The following is a 15455-nucleotide window of genomic DNA, read 5'->3' on the forward strand; positions in this document are numbered from 1 at the left end:
ATGGGAGAGTGTCTTGATTTCTTCTTCATTCTGGAAGTATATTTCCACCAGGTATGATTCTGGGTTTACAGTTCTTGTCTTTCAGCACTTGAAAAAAGTTGTGCCACTTCTTTCCGTCCTTCTGGTTTCTGACAAGAAGTACATTGTCACTGAAATAATTTTCCCCATTTAGGTAAGATAAAAATTTTTTTTCGACTACCTTCAAAATTTCCTTTGTTTTTAGTTTTCAGAAATTTAATAATGATGCATCTTGGCTTGGAATTATGTGTGTGTGTGTCTTTTGGGCTACACCTGTGGCATATGGAAATTCCCAGGCTAGGGGTCGAATCTGACAGCTGCTGGCCACAGCTACAGCCACAGCAGGATCTGAGCTGTATCTGCAACCTACACCATAGCTCATGGCAATGCTGGATCCTTAACCCACTGAGTGTGGCCAGGGATCAAACCTGCATCCTCGTGCATGCCAGTCAGTTTCGTTTCCGCTGAGCCACGACAGGAACTCCTGATGATACAAATGTTAAATCTGTTTGTTATGGTTCCAGATCTCTTAGTCTCTGTCCATTTTTGTTTTCAGTCTATTTTCTCTTGTGATGTTCATATTAGGTATATGATGTTCATAATAGGTAATTTCTATTTTTCTGTCTTCTAGTTTATTATGTCTTCTAGGTATTATGTCTTCTAGGTATTTTCTGTCTTCTAGTTTATTATGTCTTCTATTTATTCTGTCTTCTAGGTATTATGATGTTCATAATAGGTAATTTCTATTTTTCTGTCTTCTAGTTTAGTCTTTCCTTCTCTTCTGCTACTGAGCTTTTTCTTTTGGTTATTGTATTTTTCAATTATAAACTTTCCTTTTGGTTCGTCTTTATATCTTCTGTGCCTTTGCGAGACTTTTTCATTTATTTCAAATGTGTTTGTAATTGCTTGTTAAGCATTTCTGTAACGGCTGCTCTAAAATCTTTGTCAGAGCAGGGAGTTCCCGTCGTGGCGCAGTGGTTAACGAATCCGACTAGGAACCATGAGGTTGCGGGTTCGGTCCCTGCCCTTGTTCAGTGTGTTAACGATTCGGCGTTGCCGTGAGCTGTGGTGTAGGTTGCAGACGTGGCTCGGATCCCACGTTGCTGTGGCTCTGGCGTAGGCTGGTGGCTACAGCTCCGATTCGACCCCTAGCCTGGGAACCTCCATATGCCGCGGGAGCAGCCCAAAGAAATAGCAAAAAGACAAACAAACAAACAAACAAATAAAATCTTTGTCAGAGCAATACAGGCCTTCCTCAAAAAAGAAGAAAAATCTCAAATCGACAACTTCACCCAACACCTAAATGAATTAGACAAAGAAGAACAAACAAAACCTAAAGTCAGTAGAAGGAAGGAAATCATAAAGCTCAAAGAGGAAATCAATAAAATGGAGATTAAAAAAACAATAGACAAAATCAATAAAATCTTTGTCAGATAAGTTAACATTTCTGGCATCTCAGTGTTCGCATCCATTGACTTTTTCATTGCGTTTGAGATCTTCCTAGCTCTTGGTATCACAAGCTATTTTTGATTGACTCCTGGACATCTTGGGTGTTATGTTCTGACATTCAGGATCTTCTTTATATCTGTTTTAGCTGTTTTTCTCTGATACCACTCCAGCAGGGGAAATGGGGGAGGGATTTGCCTTGTTACAGCCAGGGGAGGGTTAGAGTCCAGGTTTCCCACTTAGCCTCCATTGAAGCTCCATTCCCATGAGCCCCCCACCGAGTGTGGACTTCTCATTACTGCTGGGTGAGGGTGGGAGTTTGGCTTTCTACAAGGTCTCCATGGATGCTTTCCTGGCTGGGATGGGTAGAAGGGCCTTGCTGCTGTCACCCACATGGCCCCCACTGACACCACGGGGGATGTGGTTGCCTCTTGATCTCTAGGTGGTGGGGAAGGTCCTTCTGCCCACCAGGCCTCCTCTGACAGTACTCCAGTGGGGAGGGCAAGGAGAGGGTGCCCTTTTATTGCTGAAGTCACGTTCTCCAGCAGACTCTACTGACCCTGCAGGCAGGTGCCAGGGTGTGAAAGTCCCAGTTCCCTACTTGGCCTCCTTTGACATCATCTCAGTGGGAAGGTTGTGACACTTCATTACAACCTGGAGAGGGGGACAGTCTAGGCTCCAGCATGGCCTTTGTTGGTGTGAGCGGGGATAGTGTTTGGCTGAGGTCGAGCAGTTTTTGTCTCAAAGTGTCTGCCTGGCTAGCCTGCCCCTTTGGCTTGAGAGAAAAAAAGGCTTTTTGTTTGGGTGTTTTGTTATTGTGTCTTTGTTTTGTTCTGCGTCTGTTGGTATGTCTGGGTTGCTGGCTTCTTCAAGCTCCGAGTCTGGAGTTTGAGACGTAAAGAAAACCTAGGAAACTTAGCACTTTGTTGTTCCTTGGGACCAGAGGTCCATCGTTCATCTGCCTTCTCTCCACCTTTCAAAGTCTCCTTATGTTTGTTTTATATATAATGTCTGGGGCTTTTAGTTGTATTCAGTGGAAGGAACTGGAAAAGTATGTTTACTCCATCTTTCCAGAAGCCCTGATTTATGTATATATATAATCTTATATATCAAATGGACACCCCAACAGACTTTGAAACAGAATCTTCCTATGTGATTTAAACTTTTATTGATCTTAAAATGTTATGATTCCAGTTCACCTTTTTTTTTTTTTTCTTTCTCTTTCTTGGCTGCCCTGCAGCATATGGAGTTCCCAGGCCAGGGATCAGATCTGAGGTGCAGTTACAATTGTGGGCAACACCTAATCCTTTAACCCACTGTGCAGTGCTGGGGATTGACCAGGTCACTTACGTCCTGGTGCTGCAGAGACACCACCGATACCATTGTATCACAGCGGGAACTCCTCTAGTTTTCTTTAATATCGTATTGCTGTTTACAAATTTAGTTGAACAGTCTTTTTTTTTTTTTTTTTCCTTTCTTCTTTTCAAGGCCACACCTATGGCATATGGAAGTTCCTGGGGCTAGAGGTTGAGTCTGAGCTGCAACTGCCAGCCTATGCCACAGCCACAGCCACTGCAATGCTGGATCCAAGCTACTTTTGCAACCTATGCCGCAGCTTGTGACAACACCAGATCCTTAACCCACTGAGCGAGGCCAGGTGTTGAACCTGAATCTGCATGGATAATGTGTTGGGTTCTTAACCCACTGAACCACAATGGGAGCTTCTAGTCGACTACTCTTACATCCACCCATTTAAAATTGTAAGCCTGAGATCTATTTCATTTTTCAAATTGGAATCTCCCGCCACTGTGTTAGATTCTCTAATACATATATCAAAACTAGGCAAACATTGCAAGGACTTTCAATAACAAACATAAACTGGGTATTCTTAACGTAACCTTACATGCGAAGAGAACATTTGGCTATCTCATGCAAGCTGAGGTTGCTGGTAGACAGATGAATGCTTGTATTACCATCTCAGGTTGCTTAGAGTGAGGAGATATGAATTTAGGACATAGATTCTAGAGCTGTGGGTGCCGCCAGTGATCCTACCCATGGCAAGGAAAGGCACACAGGGTTGCAATTTAGGGTCACTATAGTAGCAGGGGACTCTAGGTTCATCCCTTCAGATGGGACTGTTTGCAGCCCCATGTCCCCCGAATGCAATCCTTTCATCATCACATCATACCTCCTGTTTCCCATAAACCTCTTCAGCACACATTTAGCATGCTTCTCTAACTGATTGGATTCATCTAATTTATTTAATGACTGACTTCTGTGTCTGGCTGTTGGCCACAGTATCAATTCTAATGGCATTCTAAAGATGGAAAATCTTAATTGGGTGGTGTTCAGGAGCGTGGGTGTGAGAGTCAGGCTAGATCTGAATTAGTTTGAGTTCCAACTCTGTACTTTGTAGCTGGTGGCCTGGGCTAAACCCCAGGTTATTCCTCTGTAATCAGGGTCAGGTCACAATCTCCATCTGAAGGGGCTGCTGCAAAGATTAAGTTCCTGCTGTTTTTATGGCAAGCTTTGAGTACATAGTGGTTATCTTCATGTTCACAAGCCCTTACTCTTTGTTACTGATTTGTTTTCAGCTTGTTGACTTCAGTTTTTGCTGCTACTATGATGAACATGATTACCTCTTTTATGTCTTTACAGGCTTCTGTCCATTTGTTTGCATCTCATTCTGTTGGTTTATCCATTGTGACATGGTAATCAGTCTTTCTTTGATTTCCTTGAGAATGTGAAGTTGTTATTAACTGAATTTTTCTTCTCTTTTCTCAAAAGAACTTTCCAATATATCCATATCCTCTTTCCTATTATGCTCTCTTCCTTCCTCTCTCTCCTCCCTCCCTTCCTTCCTTTTTTCTGCAGAAATTCTGCATATTCTTTTTTTTTTTTTTTTTTTTTTTGTCTTTTTGTCTTTTAGGGCAAAAGACATATGGAGGGTCCCAGGCTAGGGGTCCAGTCGGAGCTGTAGCCACTGGCCTATGCCACAGCCATGCCAGATCCAAGCCACAGCCATGCCAGATCCAGCTCACAGCAACACCAAATACTTAACCCACTGAGCAAGGCCAGGGATCGAACCCACAACGTTATGGTTCCTGGTCAGATTCGTTTCTGCTGAGCCACGACGGGAACCCCTGCATATTCTTTATGCTGCTTTTTGTCCTGTTTGTTTATCTCTGATTGGGGACCATTCAATATTCACCTGCTATGTCCACAAACCGTGTGAGTAGATGCCCTTTGATTCCCTTCTCCATTTATCTTGGCATCTCTTTATAACCTTCCCCCACAAGCCTCCAAGTTACCTGAAGAGAGTGTGGTGGAAACTGGGTTCATGGGCAGCCTTCTTCCAAGAGCTTTGTCTCTGAGTCTCTCTGAATGTGTTGAAGCCCTGTATCATGGACCAGCTCTGAAGAGGTGGCTTATTCCTTCACTTGGGGGAGAGATGACCACTTTATTCAGAAAGTTGGGCCTTTGTTGTCTAAGTCAGCATGCATATTCCTTCCAGGTCATGCCAAGTCCATAGCTCCTAGGTGGCCTTGCCTCCCAGCCTCATATCTCCCGTCAGGGAAACCTGGTCAGATAAATGGTGCCATTATGTGGCCTGATCCTCTCCAGGCCTGATTCACTTCAGTTAAGCCAATGTGGAGTGTGGGTGGAGCTGGCAGAGTCAGAATCCAAATGGATGTCTGGGTTCTTCCTGCTGCCTTCTTACCCTCCCATCCTCCCCCTAGGCTGGAGGCTGGGTCAGAGGACCCATCAGACCTTAAGAATCTCTCTCCCTTTTCTTTTTTGGAGTTCCCTCTGTGGTTCAGTGGGTTAAGAATCTGACTGCAGCAGCTCAGGATGACATGGGGGTGCAAGTTCCATCCCCAGCCTGACTACCTGGTGCAGTGGGTTAAAGGATCCAGTGGATTGGTTTTTTTTTTTTTTTTCCCCCTTGGCCGTGTCTTCGGCATACAGAAGTTCCTGCGCTAGGGACTGAAACTGCATCACAGCAGTGACAATGCCAGATCCTAACTGCTAGGCCACCTGGGAACTCCCTAGAGTTCCTTTGTACAAAAAGGTCTGAAAAGGAGTCTCATGACTCACCTCTCTCATGAGTTCTCTTTGCACTTGGTGTTGTCTTATTCTAGATCCTTTTCACTCTTGAAAAACAACCTGGAAAGGTGATTTTTGTAAAGTGGTCTTTTAAAAGACATACTCTGGGAGAAATAGCAAGAGAGCAAAATGCATCTTAAGTTTTCTTAGTTTTTCTGTTCCCAGCTTCTCCTAGCTGGCCTTTTGAGGGATACTATCTCCCCGACCTTGCCCATATCCTATTGCAGGGCCCACTTAGCTCCTCTCACCCCTGTTCTGAAACCTGGGTCTTCCAGGGCCCTGCTTGATTTGGGATGATCAAGGGCTTGCATTTCAGCATTGTCAGGGAAAAGGGGGGAGGGTCACCCCTAGTCTCCTAGATTGTGATAGTCCATCCCACAGGCTGTCAAGTGGCAAGAACTTCAAGCATTATTTAAGGTGGGTGTTGGACTATTTTTAGATTTAGCAAGGTAGTCTCATTTGATGGCCTGCAAGTCACCATTCTAATGGCTACCCCACCCTGTTACCAACAAGGCTAGTACACCTTGTTAGTAACCCGTTGGTGTGAGTGGGACCTCTGCAAGTTCCAAGGAAGGGCAACAATGGTCAAAGAAATACTTGGTGTCCAGAAAATTCCTATTTATTCCTCTTTTGTGTCCATAGGGAGGGGAACAATGAACCGGAAAATCTAGTACCCCCATGACCTAGCATGTAGGAGTCACCCCAAAGTATTTGCTGAACTTTATTGATCCTTCGAGGCAGTGCGCTCTCAGGGTCAAAACAATCAAAGAGCTCACCTTTTCTGTTACTGCAATGCCTCCCCCAGCCCGCGCGGTGGCGCTGCGGCTCTGCGGAGGCCGGGGTGGTTCTCCGCAGCAGGGCGCGCTGGTTTCTGGGGACCTTCAGAGCTGCGGCGGAGACGCGCGGGGCGGCCGCGGTGAGTGCTGTTGCAGCCGGGCGGGCGTTGGGGAGGGTCGCCGCGCTCTCTCGCGGCCAGGCTCGCTCTCCACCCCACCCCGGGCCTTTCGCTCCCGGGCTTGGAGCTGTAGATTGCGCCCGCAGAGCAGGCCGGAGGTGGTGGCGCGAGGGCCGGGGACCACGGGAGCGAGCGCAGCGGGAGCCGGGAGACTCCTCTCTGCCCGGCTACTACCCTGCCCGGAGATCCCGGACACCTCTTTTCCTCGCCTTGGAGCCTGGCTCCTCTCTGATGGGAGGAGAGACTTTGGCTGTGGATTGGCACCGGGTCTGTGCTCTGATCGCGGCCGTGTCTGTGGACCCGCAGGCTCTCCCACCTGTCACCCTGGCCCTTCTCTGCTTGGACGGCGTCTTCCTCTCTTCAGCTGAGAATGACTTCGTGCACCGCATCCAGGAGGAACTGGACCGCTTCCTGCTGCAGAAGCAGCTATCAAAGTAAACTGGAGTGAGGGTTTGCCCTGGGGAGGGTGAGGAGGGCGTTCTGGGGGCTGCCTGCACCAGCTCTGCTGCTAGGAGGGCAGTGTTCGTCCAGAAACACCTTGCCCAGTGGTGCATCGAAAGTAACGGGTTTGCAGCTGGCTCTTACCTTGGCAATTAGGTTTAATAATATGCTCTCAAGCCTCTCCCAGCTCCATCTTTTCTGTGCAACACTAATCGTAACCCGAGACTGAAGGGGCCCAGCGCCGGAAGGGGGATGGCGCCAGTAGCGACCTGTGATAATCTATTGGCATGTCCTCTGCAGTCAACCTGGGACCCGAGGGGGCAGAGGGAGCCTAGTGTTTAAGCTGTCTTTAAACCGGTAGTGGCCTCAGTGGGCATAAGGCCTGGGGACTGCACCTGGAGCACCCCCCCTCCCAAACCTCAGCGGTTCCTTCCGGTCCCTCCCTCCCCAGGGTCCTTCTTTTCCCCCCACTCTCCAGTCGCCTCCGGTACCTGATCCATAGGACAGCGGAGAATTTTGATCTTTTGAGCAGCTTCTCTGTTGGGGAGGGCTGGAGAAGGAGGACGGTCATTTGTCACCTGGACATCAGGTGTGTATCCTGCCGCCTTGGAGGCTCCTTGGGGGTTCTTTGGGGGTGGTCGGGTAAGCTGGTCAGCGCCTCCCCCTCCCGGATCCCGAGGGAACCACGGTCCAGAGCTGGAAGGCCTTGGCCTCTATCCCCAGCCTCATCTGCTTAGAGACACTGCTGCCTTCTGCTCCAGTGTGGAGTAAATGTGCATTGTTTGTGAAATTCCTTTAATAATTCAGCTATGCACTGTTGGGCCAAAAGAGAGAAGGAGAGAGTAGTTAAGGCAGCAACGGTGTCTGTCTGCCCAGTGTTCCTCTCAGGGAGCTTGTGCCTCTCAGAAGCCATGATCATGAGAGGACACCTGGGCCTTCACATACCTCTTTCTTTCTTTCTTTTTTTTTTTTTTTTTTTTTGTCTTTTTAGTCTTTTTAGGGCTGCACCCATGGCATATGGAGGTTCCCAGGCTAGGGGTCCTATCCAAGCTGTAGCTGCCGGCCAACACCACAGCCACAGCAACTCCAGATCTGAGCCGCATCTGCAGTGTACACCACAGCTCATGGCAACACAAGATCCTTAATCCACCAAGCGAGGCCAAGGATCGAACTTGCAACCTCCTGGATGCTAGTTGAGTTTGTTAACTGCTGAGCCGCAATGGGAACTCCCACTTACCTGTTTCCATGTGCATCTTGCAGGATCTTAACATAATGACTATGATCCTAGCCTTTCAAATTACATACCTTTTTCTTTTTACTTCTTTACTTAAAGTTTGGGGTTTTTTTTGAAGTCCAGTCATTGTTCTTTTTCTTTTTTTGCCACACCCACAGTATGTGGGCTAGGGATGGAACCCATGCCACAGCAGCAACCCAAGCCAGAGCAGTGACAATGCCCGGGCCTTAACCTGCTAGGCCACCAGAGAACTTTATTTATTTAAGTATAGTTAATTTACGATGTTGTGTTAGGTCATGGTGTCTGGCACAGTGCTTCAGTCTTCAGGTTCTTTTTTATATTCTTTTCCATTATGGTTTATCACGGGATATTGAATATAGTTTCCTGTGCTATCCAGTAAGACCTTGTGGCTTATCCGTTCTATGTGTAACAGCTTGCATCTGCTAATCCCAAACTCCCAGAACTTTCCTCTCCCACGCCCCAAAGTTACATATTTTTCTAATAACATAGTTCCCGAATGCAAGTACTTACCTCACCTGGTGAGTAACTGAGGACTCAGCAGTCTCTAAATTGGTTTATATCACCGGAGAAGAGCTGGCTGCTTGGGGCTTGTTCAGGAATAGCATCCAGCCTCCACTACGATGCGTTGTGAAGGTGTTCTGGCTTTGGTTTTTGCCTGACGCTGACTTCAGAGCCTCTTGGCTGCAGAGTAGGTGGCTCCATTTTCCTTGGGGCCCAAACACTGCTCTTATCACCGCCTGCTCCTGCTCCAGGTTACCCAGTTCAGACGGACCCTCTGGCCCCTGCCGCCCTCCTGCCTCCCACCCCAGCAAGTACCGAGGTCCTCGGCCTGCCTCAAGCCAGGGAGCGGCAGCTGGCCCCCGAGGGGTGCGGGCCGGCCGGTGGCATCGCGGACGCAAGCCGGACCAGGCCCTGTACGTGCCCCGGGGGCGGCGCAGGCAAGAAGAACGGGCACCACCCCCTGCGCCAGGGCTCCTAGGAGATGCTCCAGCTGGCAGGCCCCCAGAAGAGCCCGGAGATGTCAGGGCTGGGGACCCCAGCTCTGATCCGGAGCTTCCAGTGTTGGTGACTCAGGCCCCAGAAGACCCAAAAGGCCCTGGCAAAAGTTGTGAGAAGGAGTTGCTGCCGGACCCAGTGGCCACGGAGCCCCCGGGGCCTGAGAGCCACTCGGGGACAGGAGACGGGCCGGAGACGGCCACCCAGCCTGGGCCCAGTCTGCAGCCAGACTCGGAAGAGGGGCATGGGAGTGAGCTGGAGAGGAGCCTGGTGGCAGAGGAGGAAGACGAGGAAGACGAGGTGGAAGAGGAGGGGCCGGGCAGCTGCTCTGAGGACCATTACAGTGAGCTGCTGCAGGAGGTGATGAGGCTCTTAAGCCCGGAAAAGGGAGGGCGGAAGTGAGGTGGGTGTAGTCGAGGGTGGATGGGGCCCGAGGGCCACGGGGTGGGGGGGGGTGCTGACTAGCAGGGCCGGGTGTTGGGTGATAGGGGTCCCTTAGGAGACATGGGGGAGGGACACGGCGGCATGGCCCACAAGAGTTGGGACTAATGTCACAGAAGGGAGGAGGCCCCGGATCTGGGATTCAGTGTGGCTTTGGGTCCCAGCTCAACCACATAGGAGGACCGTGGGCAAGTCATTTGGCTTGTCTAAGTCTCTATTTCCTCACCTGAAAATAGAGCAGATAAAACACATGTGTCACAAGGTAACATAGGAAGGAGGTTGGGGCCTGAGCTTTGGGATGCACTGCAGATGCTGGTCAGGAAAATGACTCTGCCGCCTGAAGCTGTGTCTTACCCTCTCCTTTACTCGGAGCGGTGTGTCGGCCCCTGAGCCCAGCGGCGATACATCCTCATCACTGTTTTATGGATGAAGGACTGAGACCCTAGAGCTTTGCTTATTATCTCATCGTCAGTGAGAGTAGGAAACATCCCAGGCTTGCCCAGCCGTGTCTTACTGTCAGCAACTTGGGGCAGCATTATTTAGTTCTTTGACTTGGTGTACCCATCTGTAAAGTGGGTCTATAGCATAGAGTTTTGGGGGATTCTCTGAAATGTAACATGTGTCAGTGCCAGCCACCCAGTGGAGACGCCACAAAAGTAAGTTCCTGCCCTAAAACTCATGCTTCTCCATCTTCTGACCCAGTCTGCCATCCTGCTGGCTTTCTCAGACTCCTGCCCAGACGCTGTCTTCCCTGCCGGCCCGGAAGCCTGCAGGCCTCCTGTGGTTTGGAGGGCAGTCATTTAGAGCCCTGGGTCAGAGCCCCCCTCACTAAAGGGCCTGTTCTCCCCCAGATAACGGACAACCTGACCCAGAAGGAGATTCAGGTAGAGCACATCCACGTGGACACGTCGTCCTTTGCGGAGGAGCTGCCGGGGGAGAAGGACTTTGCCCACGTGGTGGAGATCTACGACTTTGAGCCAACATTCAAGACCGAGGACCTGCTGGTAGCCTTTTCTGAGTTCCAGTGAGTGCCGGTGAGGCGTCGGAGAGGCAGGGGCACGGGTGCCCGGCTTCTGGAGAGGAGCTCAGACACCCCTTTGTTGTGGGGACAGTTGCTTGCCCCTCTCCTGATGCCCAGCATTCTAGAAAGAAAGGCACGAAGTGGTTGTGGTTGTTCTGGGCTCCATACTCCTGCGCAGTTCGGCCTCCTGGCCATGACTGTGTGCAAGAGGAGAGCTAATTTTTTGGTTATAGATACTTTTCCAGAGGCCTGAGTTCTGGTCCTGCTGACAAAACAGCTGACCTCCGTCCTGGCCCCCTGCATGGCTGCACCCAGCTAGGACGCGGCGGGCTGGCCCTCAGGATGCGGGACCCAGGCAGCCACCACCTCCCCTGCTCCACGACCTGCCACCCAGTCAGTCAGTAGATGGAGGGCCGTCTCCAGGCGAGAATGGAAATTTCTGGGGTGCACTGGGCTTGAGCGGCTCTGGGACAGAGTCTGGGTGGTGATGGGAGGTGGGATGTATTGAGAAAAAGGCTTTTCCTGTTTCCCCAAATTCCGTGGATCCAAGCCCAGTCTTTTCTCCTTTCTTCTTTTTCTTTTCTTCTTCTTTTTTCTTTCTTGGCTGGCCTGGAGTTCCCAGGCCAGGGATCACATACGAGCTATAGTTGCAGCCTAAACCATAGCTGTGGCAATGCCAGATCCTTAACCCACTGTGCTGGGCCAGAGATCGAACCTGCATCCCAGTGCTCCCAAGACACTGTCGATCCTGTTGCACCACAGCGGGAACCCCATCCTTTCTTCTTTTCCTAAATGCTTTTTTTTTTTTTCTCTCATCCCCCTTCTTTTTTCCTACTTAGGCTTTGAAAACATCCCTTTCTTCATGACACCCTGTCTGACCACTGCGCTAACAGCCTCTTTTGCCCTTCCCAAGCCTGAGCTGGCAGAAAGCATGAGGGGGAGTTCCCGTCGTGGCGCAGTGGTTAACAAATCCGACTAGGAACCATGAGGTTGTGGGTTCGATCTCTGCCCTTGCTCAGTGGGTTAACGATCCGGCGTTGCCGTGAGCTGTGGTGTAGGTTGCAGACGCGGCTCGGATCTTGCATTGCTGTGGCTCTGGCGTAGGCCGGTGGCTACAGCTCTGATTCGACCCCTAGCCTGGGAACCTCCATATGCCGCTGGAGCGGCCCAAGAAATAGCAAAAAAAAAAAAGACAAAAATAAATAAATAAATAAATAAAAACCAAAAAACAAAAACCAAAAAAAAACAGAAAGCATGAGGGGCTCATCTGCCCTTGACCCCTGGGGGTGGAGCTGAACTGGGGCCACTGGTGGCTTCCTCGGCCAGCCTGGCCGGACCTTGGGGCCTGGGACTGCAGGGCCCAGAACTGCTTTTGGCCTCTCACAGGCCCCAGACTCTGGGATGCATTCCTGCCAGCAGGAAGAAAGTTCCTCAGGGCAGCTGCAATGACATGATTATTTTAGGTCCCGTCTGTCTCCCCTCCACATGAGCCTCTTGTCTCCAGCCTCGGATCCCACCCTTCACCTGTGTGACAGCCCCTGTAAGGAGCCCTCTTGGCCCTTGGCGTGGTGCCCTGTGAGCTTTGGGTCCTGGCTTTTTCATTTCTAGGAGTCGGGGGCCCACCCGATCAGCAGGGGTGATACTAGGCTTTCTGAAGCTGACTGTATGGGCTTCAGCCAAAGTTTGCCGCTGGCAGTTGTCTCTTTCCTGGGTGAGACAAACCTGCCTTGAGCTCGCAGTGTTTAAGGACTGGTGGTGAGAGGGGACATTCTGCAGCAGAAGGGGTTCTGCCCATCTGCTCTCATAACCATGTCTTTTCCCTGGCACAGAGAGAAGGGGTTCAAGATCCAGTGGGTGGACGACACACATGCACTGGGAGTCTTTCCCTGCCTGGCTTCAGGTAAGGCAGCTGCCCAGTGGGCTCGGCTCCTCCTCCGACCGCTGTTGGGAAGGGAGGGCGCCTTGGTTTCCTCAGGTCGGGGCACAGGCTACCCTGAGCCGGTGGACTGGCCGGGCAGCTCCTGGCCACTGGATCCAGAAGTCCAGGGGGCACAACGAGCTCTGGGTCAGGAAGCTCACGGCCACACCATTCCTCTTAGTGTCTTCAGTTCAGAGGGTTCAGGTTCAGGTGATATAACTGAGCGCATGTCACAGTCTAAGCCCTAGGTGTTGCCACATACTAAATGAAAGCCTATGAAGGTGCTGTTTTTATGTAGGTCCAAAGCATGCAAGTGCCGGAATCTTATACGGTTTGAGCAGATGTGTTCTCATTCCGTTTTCATGACAGCCTCAAAAAGTGTGTGAGACGACCTCTGTTTTACAGACGGGGAGACGGTTCCCATCATGTCAGTGTCTGATCAAGGTTATGCAGCCTCTCGGTGTCAAAGCTGGGGACGCCAGCCAGCCTCCTGGCTGTCATTCCGGGGCTCCTCCTCCCTCCCAGCCCCTTCCTGAGCTGCCTGCCACGCCACTGCTCTCTCTGGGTTTAGTTATAAAAAGTGACCCCTGGTCCCCCTTTGCTGGTATTCTCGGAACCACAGGCTTCTGCACACACAGCTGGGAGTGGCCATGGCTGGTGAAGGCCCAGCCTCAGGAGAGCCTGAGGGTTCCAGGGGCCGGGGGCGGTGTGTGTGGGGGGCAGTGTCTAGGGAGCCAGAGGCGCAGGGCATGGTGAGGACTTCAACCCTAGAGAAGGAGCTGCTGAAAGGAAGGCCTCCGGGTCGCTGGAAAGGATGAGCAGTGGGCCAGGCATGGCCGCGGCTGCCTTCTGGACTCCCCTAAGCTGTGTGGCACAGGCAGACCATGTCCTGGCCTCACTGTCCTCATCTGTACGGTGGCTTGGACCTGAAGCCCGTCCCAGCTCTGACAGGCCTTGTCCGTAAGTGGCCCAAGTGCTCCACGGCCCGGCACAGCTTGGGGCGGTGAGGGCACGCACTCTGGGAGGGTTTGAGTGGGGAAGGATGGAGTTTGTTTTAACCTCCCAGGTTCTAGGAGGCAGGGGCCTGCCTCTCCTGATGGCAGAACCGCAGCCTCACCGTGTGGCTCCTGAGCAGCCTGGGGCAGGAGCGTGGAAGCAGGGCTAGGCACAGGCTCTCCTTCTGAGAGGCCTGCAGGCTTCTGGGGGATGAGGCCAGCCAATGGAGTTTGTCCCAGCCGCACCAGAGTGCTGGCAGGGCAGCCCTGTCCCTGAGCTTTAGTGGGTGTATGAAGCAGCTACATCAGCTTTGGGGTGATCTGTGTGCTCCTGGGTCCTGGGAGGCCTTAGCAGGAGGAGGAGAGAATGGCTTCAGATCTCTTCTTTCCGTAGCTGCTGAAGCTCTGACCAGGGACTTCTCTATGCTCAAGATCCGGCCCCTCACGCAGGGAACCCAGCAGTCCAAGCTGAAGGCCCTGCAGAGGCCAAGTAAGGCAGCCGGGGGTCTGGGTGGGAAGGCTGTGGGAGCGCGGGGTCGGGCGGGGCAGGGCGGGGCCTCCCCTCTGATTTACTCCTGCCTTCAGTTCTCTGCTTTAGGGCCCTGGCATCGGTAGCCAATGGGGTGCACGCCCCACCCCACCCCAGGGGGTCTGGGTGCCTGGGGAGCGAGGACCCATCAGGAGTGATGTCTGCCAGCTGCTCCGTCCTGGGCTTGCCCTCCATCCATTCCTCTTCTGGGGGTGGCTCAGAGGAAAGCTTTCTGGAAACCGTGTTCTGCTGTAGGATAAAGGAGCTTGGGCTTTGGAGTGACCTTGGCTCTGGCACTTATTTAAGCTGGTCCTTGAGCAAGTCAGCTAACATCTGTGAGGTGGTTTCTTTCTCTGAGATACCGTACTAGCAGACCAGAGGAGTGAATAAGACTTTCCATAGCGGTGACGGCGGCACACAAGGTGCCATTGAAATGATGACCCCTCCCCTTTCCCCTCCCTCCTTCCAGAAAGCACGATGGGGCTTTTAGAGGCCAGTTTTCCAGGGTTGCAAAGCAGTGACTGGCAAAACTGGCCCAGGAGAAGCCTGCTGAGGCCCTCCACATTCTTGTGGATTACGTGGTCTTTGTCCCAGACGTCTTGGGGACAATAAACATCCTGTCTGTTGATCCAGGAGCTCCAGGTGTCCTGTCCTGATTTGCTTCCCTCTTAAAGGGCCCTACAAAGCAGGGAGGTGGACGGGATTAATACTTCCCCCCATAGCTGGAGAAACGGGGAGCACACAGAGAGGTGGCAGGATTAGGTCAGGACCCCAGAGGGGGCCTGGAGTCCTAGGTGGCCCCCTCTCACCAGCGTCTGGCCACGCCAGGACACAGCTGGGCCTCGGAGTTTGGCTCTAATGGCCTCTGAGGCTGCCCTGTCACTGGGAGGAGAGGCCATAGCCTTGAATTCAAGTCTCCACCCTGTGGGGCTTTCTTTTTAGAGCTCCTGCGTCTGGCGAAGGAGAGACCACAGACAAATACAGCCGTGGCACGGAGGCTGGTAGCCCGAGCTCTGGGGCTCCAACACAGAAAGAAAGAGCGGCCTGCGATGGAGCCTCCCACCACCCTGAGGCCCTGAGAGGCCCAACCAGTCTGGACCGCTGCCCCCCACAATTCGGCTGGTGCCCCAGCACCACAAGCCTTTACACACACTAGAACCTGCGCCATCCTAGGGGCGTCACTGTGGGGCATGGTGGGCTTGAGTTTGGTCTAGTTCCCCAAGTTGAGAAAAAATAAAAATTTAAGAGTTACAACCTAAGTGCTTCAAAATGTGATGGTCTGCCTAGGACACTAGGGGGAGCTGTTTGCCTTCCATTTGAGACCTGTGGCTGC

General features: G+C 51.7%; 1 protein-coding gene across 1 annotated transcript; it reads left to right on the top strand.

Moving 5' to 3' along the window:
- R3HCC1 (R3H domain and coiled-coil containing 1) lies at positions 1-15381 on the top strand. Its single transcript, XM_021073022.1, has 9 exons — positions 1-51; positions 6377-6487; positions 6833-6960; positions 7419-7556; positions 8975-9578; positions 10511-10683; positions 12510-12580; positions 13988-14083; positions 15065-15381. Exons 1-9 carry the CDS (start codon positions 1-3, stop codon positions 15199-15201), a joined length of 1509 nt encoding a protein of 502 aa, XP_020928681.1. The 3' UTR covers positions 15202-15381.

Source organism: Sus scrofa, chromosome 14 (assembly GCF_000003025.6).
Source record: "Sus scrofa isolate TJ Tabasco breed Duroc chromosome 14, Sscrofa11.1, whole genome shotgun sequence".
NCBI lineage: Eukaryota > Metazoa > Chordata > Mammalia > Artiodactyla > Suidae > Sus > Sus scrofa.

What these genes read in the sequence shown, in the direction of transcription:
- R3HCC1 (XM_021073022.1), top strand. Translation starts at nt 1, where the DNA reads ATGGGAGAGTGTCTTGATTTCTTCTTCATTCTGGAAGTATATTTCCAC. An exon ending in TGGAAGTATATTTCCACCAG is followed by an intron (nt 52 to 6,376) that starts GTATGATTCTGG and finishes TGCCTCCCCCAG; the next exon opens with CCCGCGCGGTGGCGCTGCGG. An exon ending in GAAGGCCCTGCAGAGGCCAA is followed by an intron (nt 14,084 to 15,064) that starts GTAAGGCAGCCG and finishes CTTTCTTTTTAG; the next exon opens with AGCTCCTGCGTCTGGCGAAG.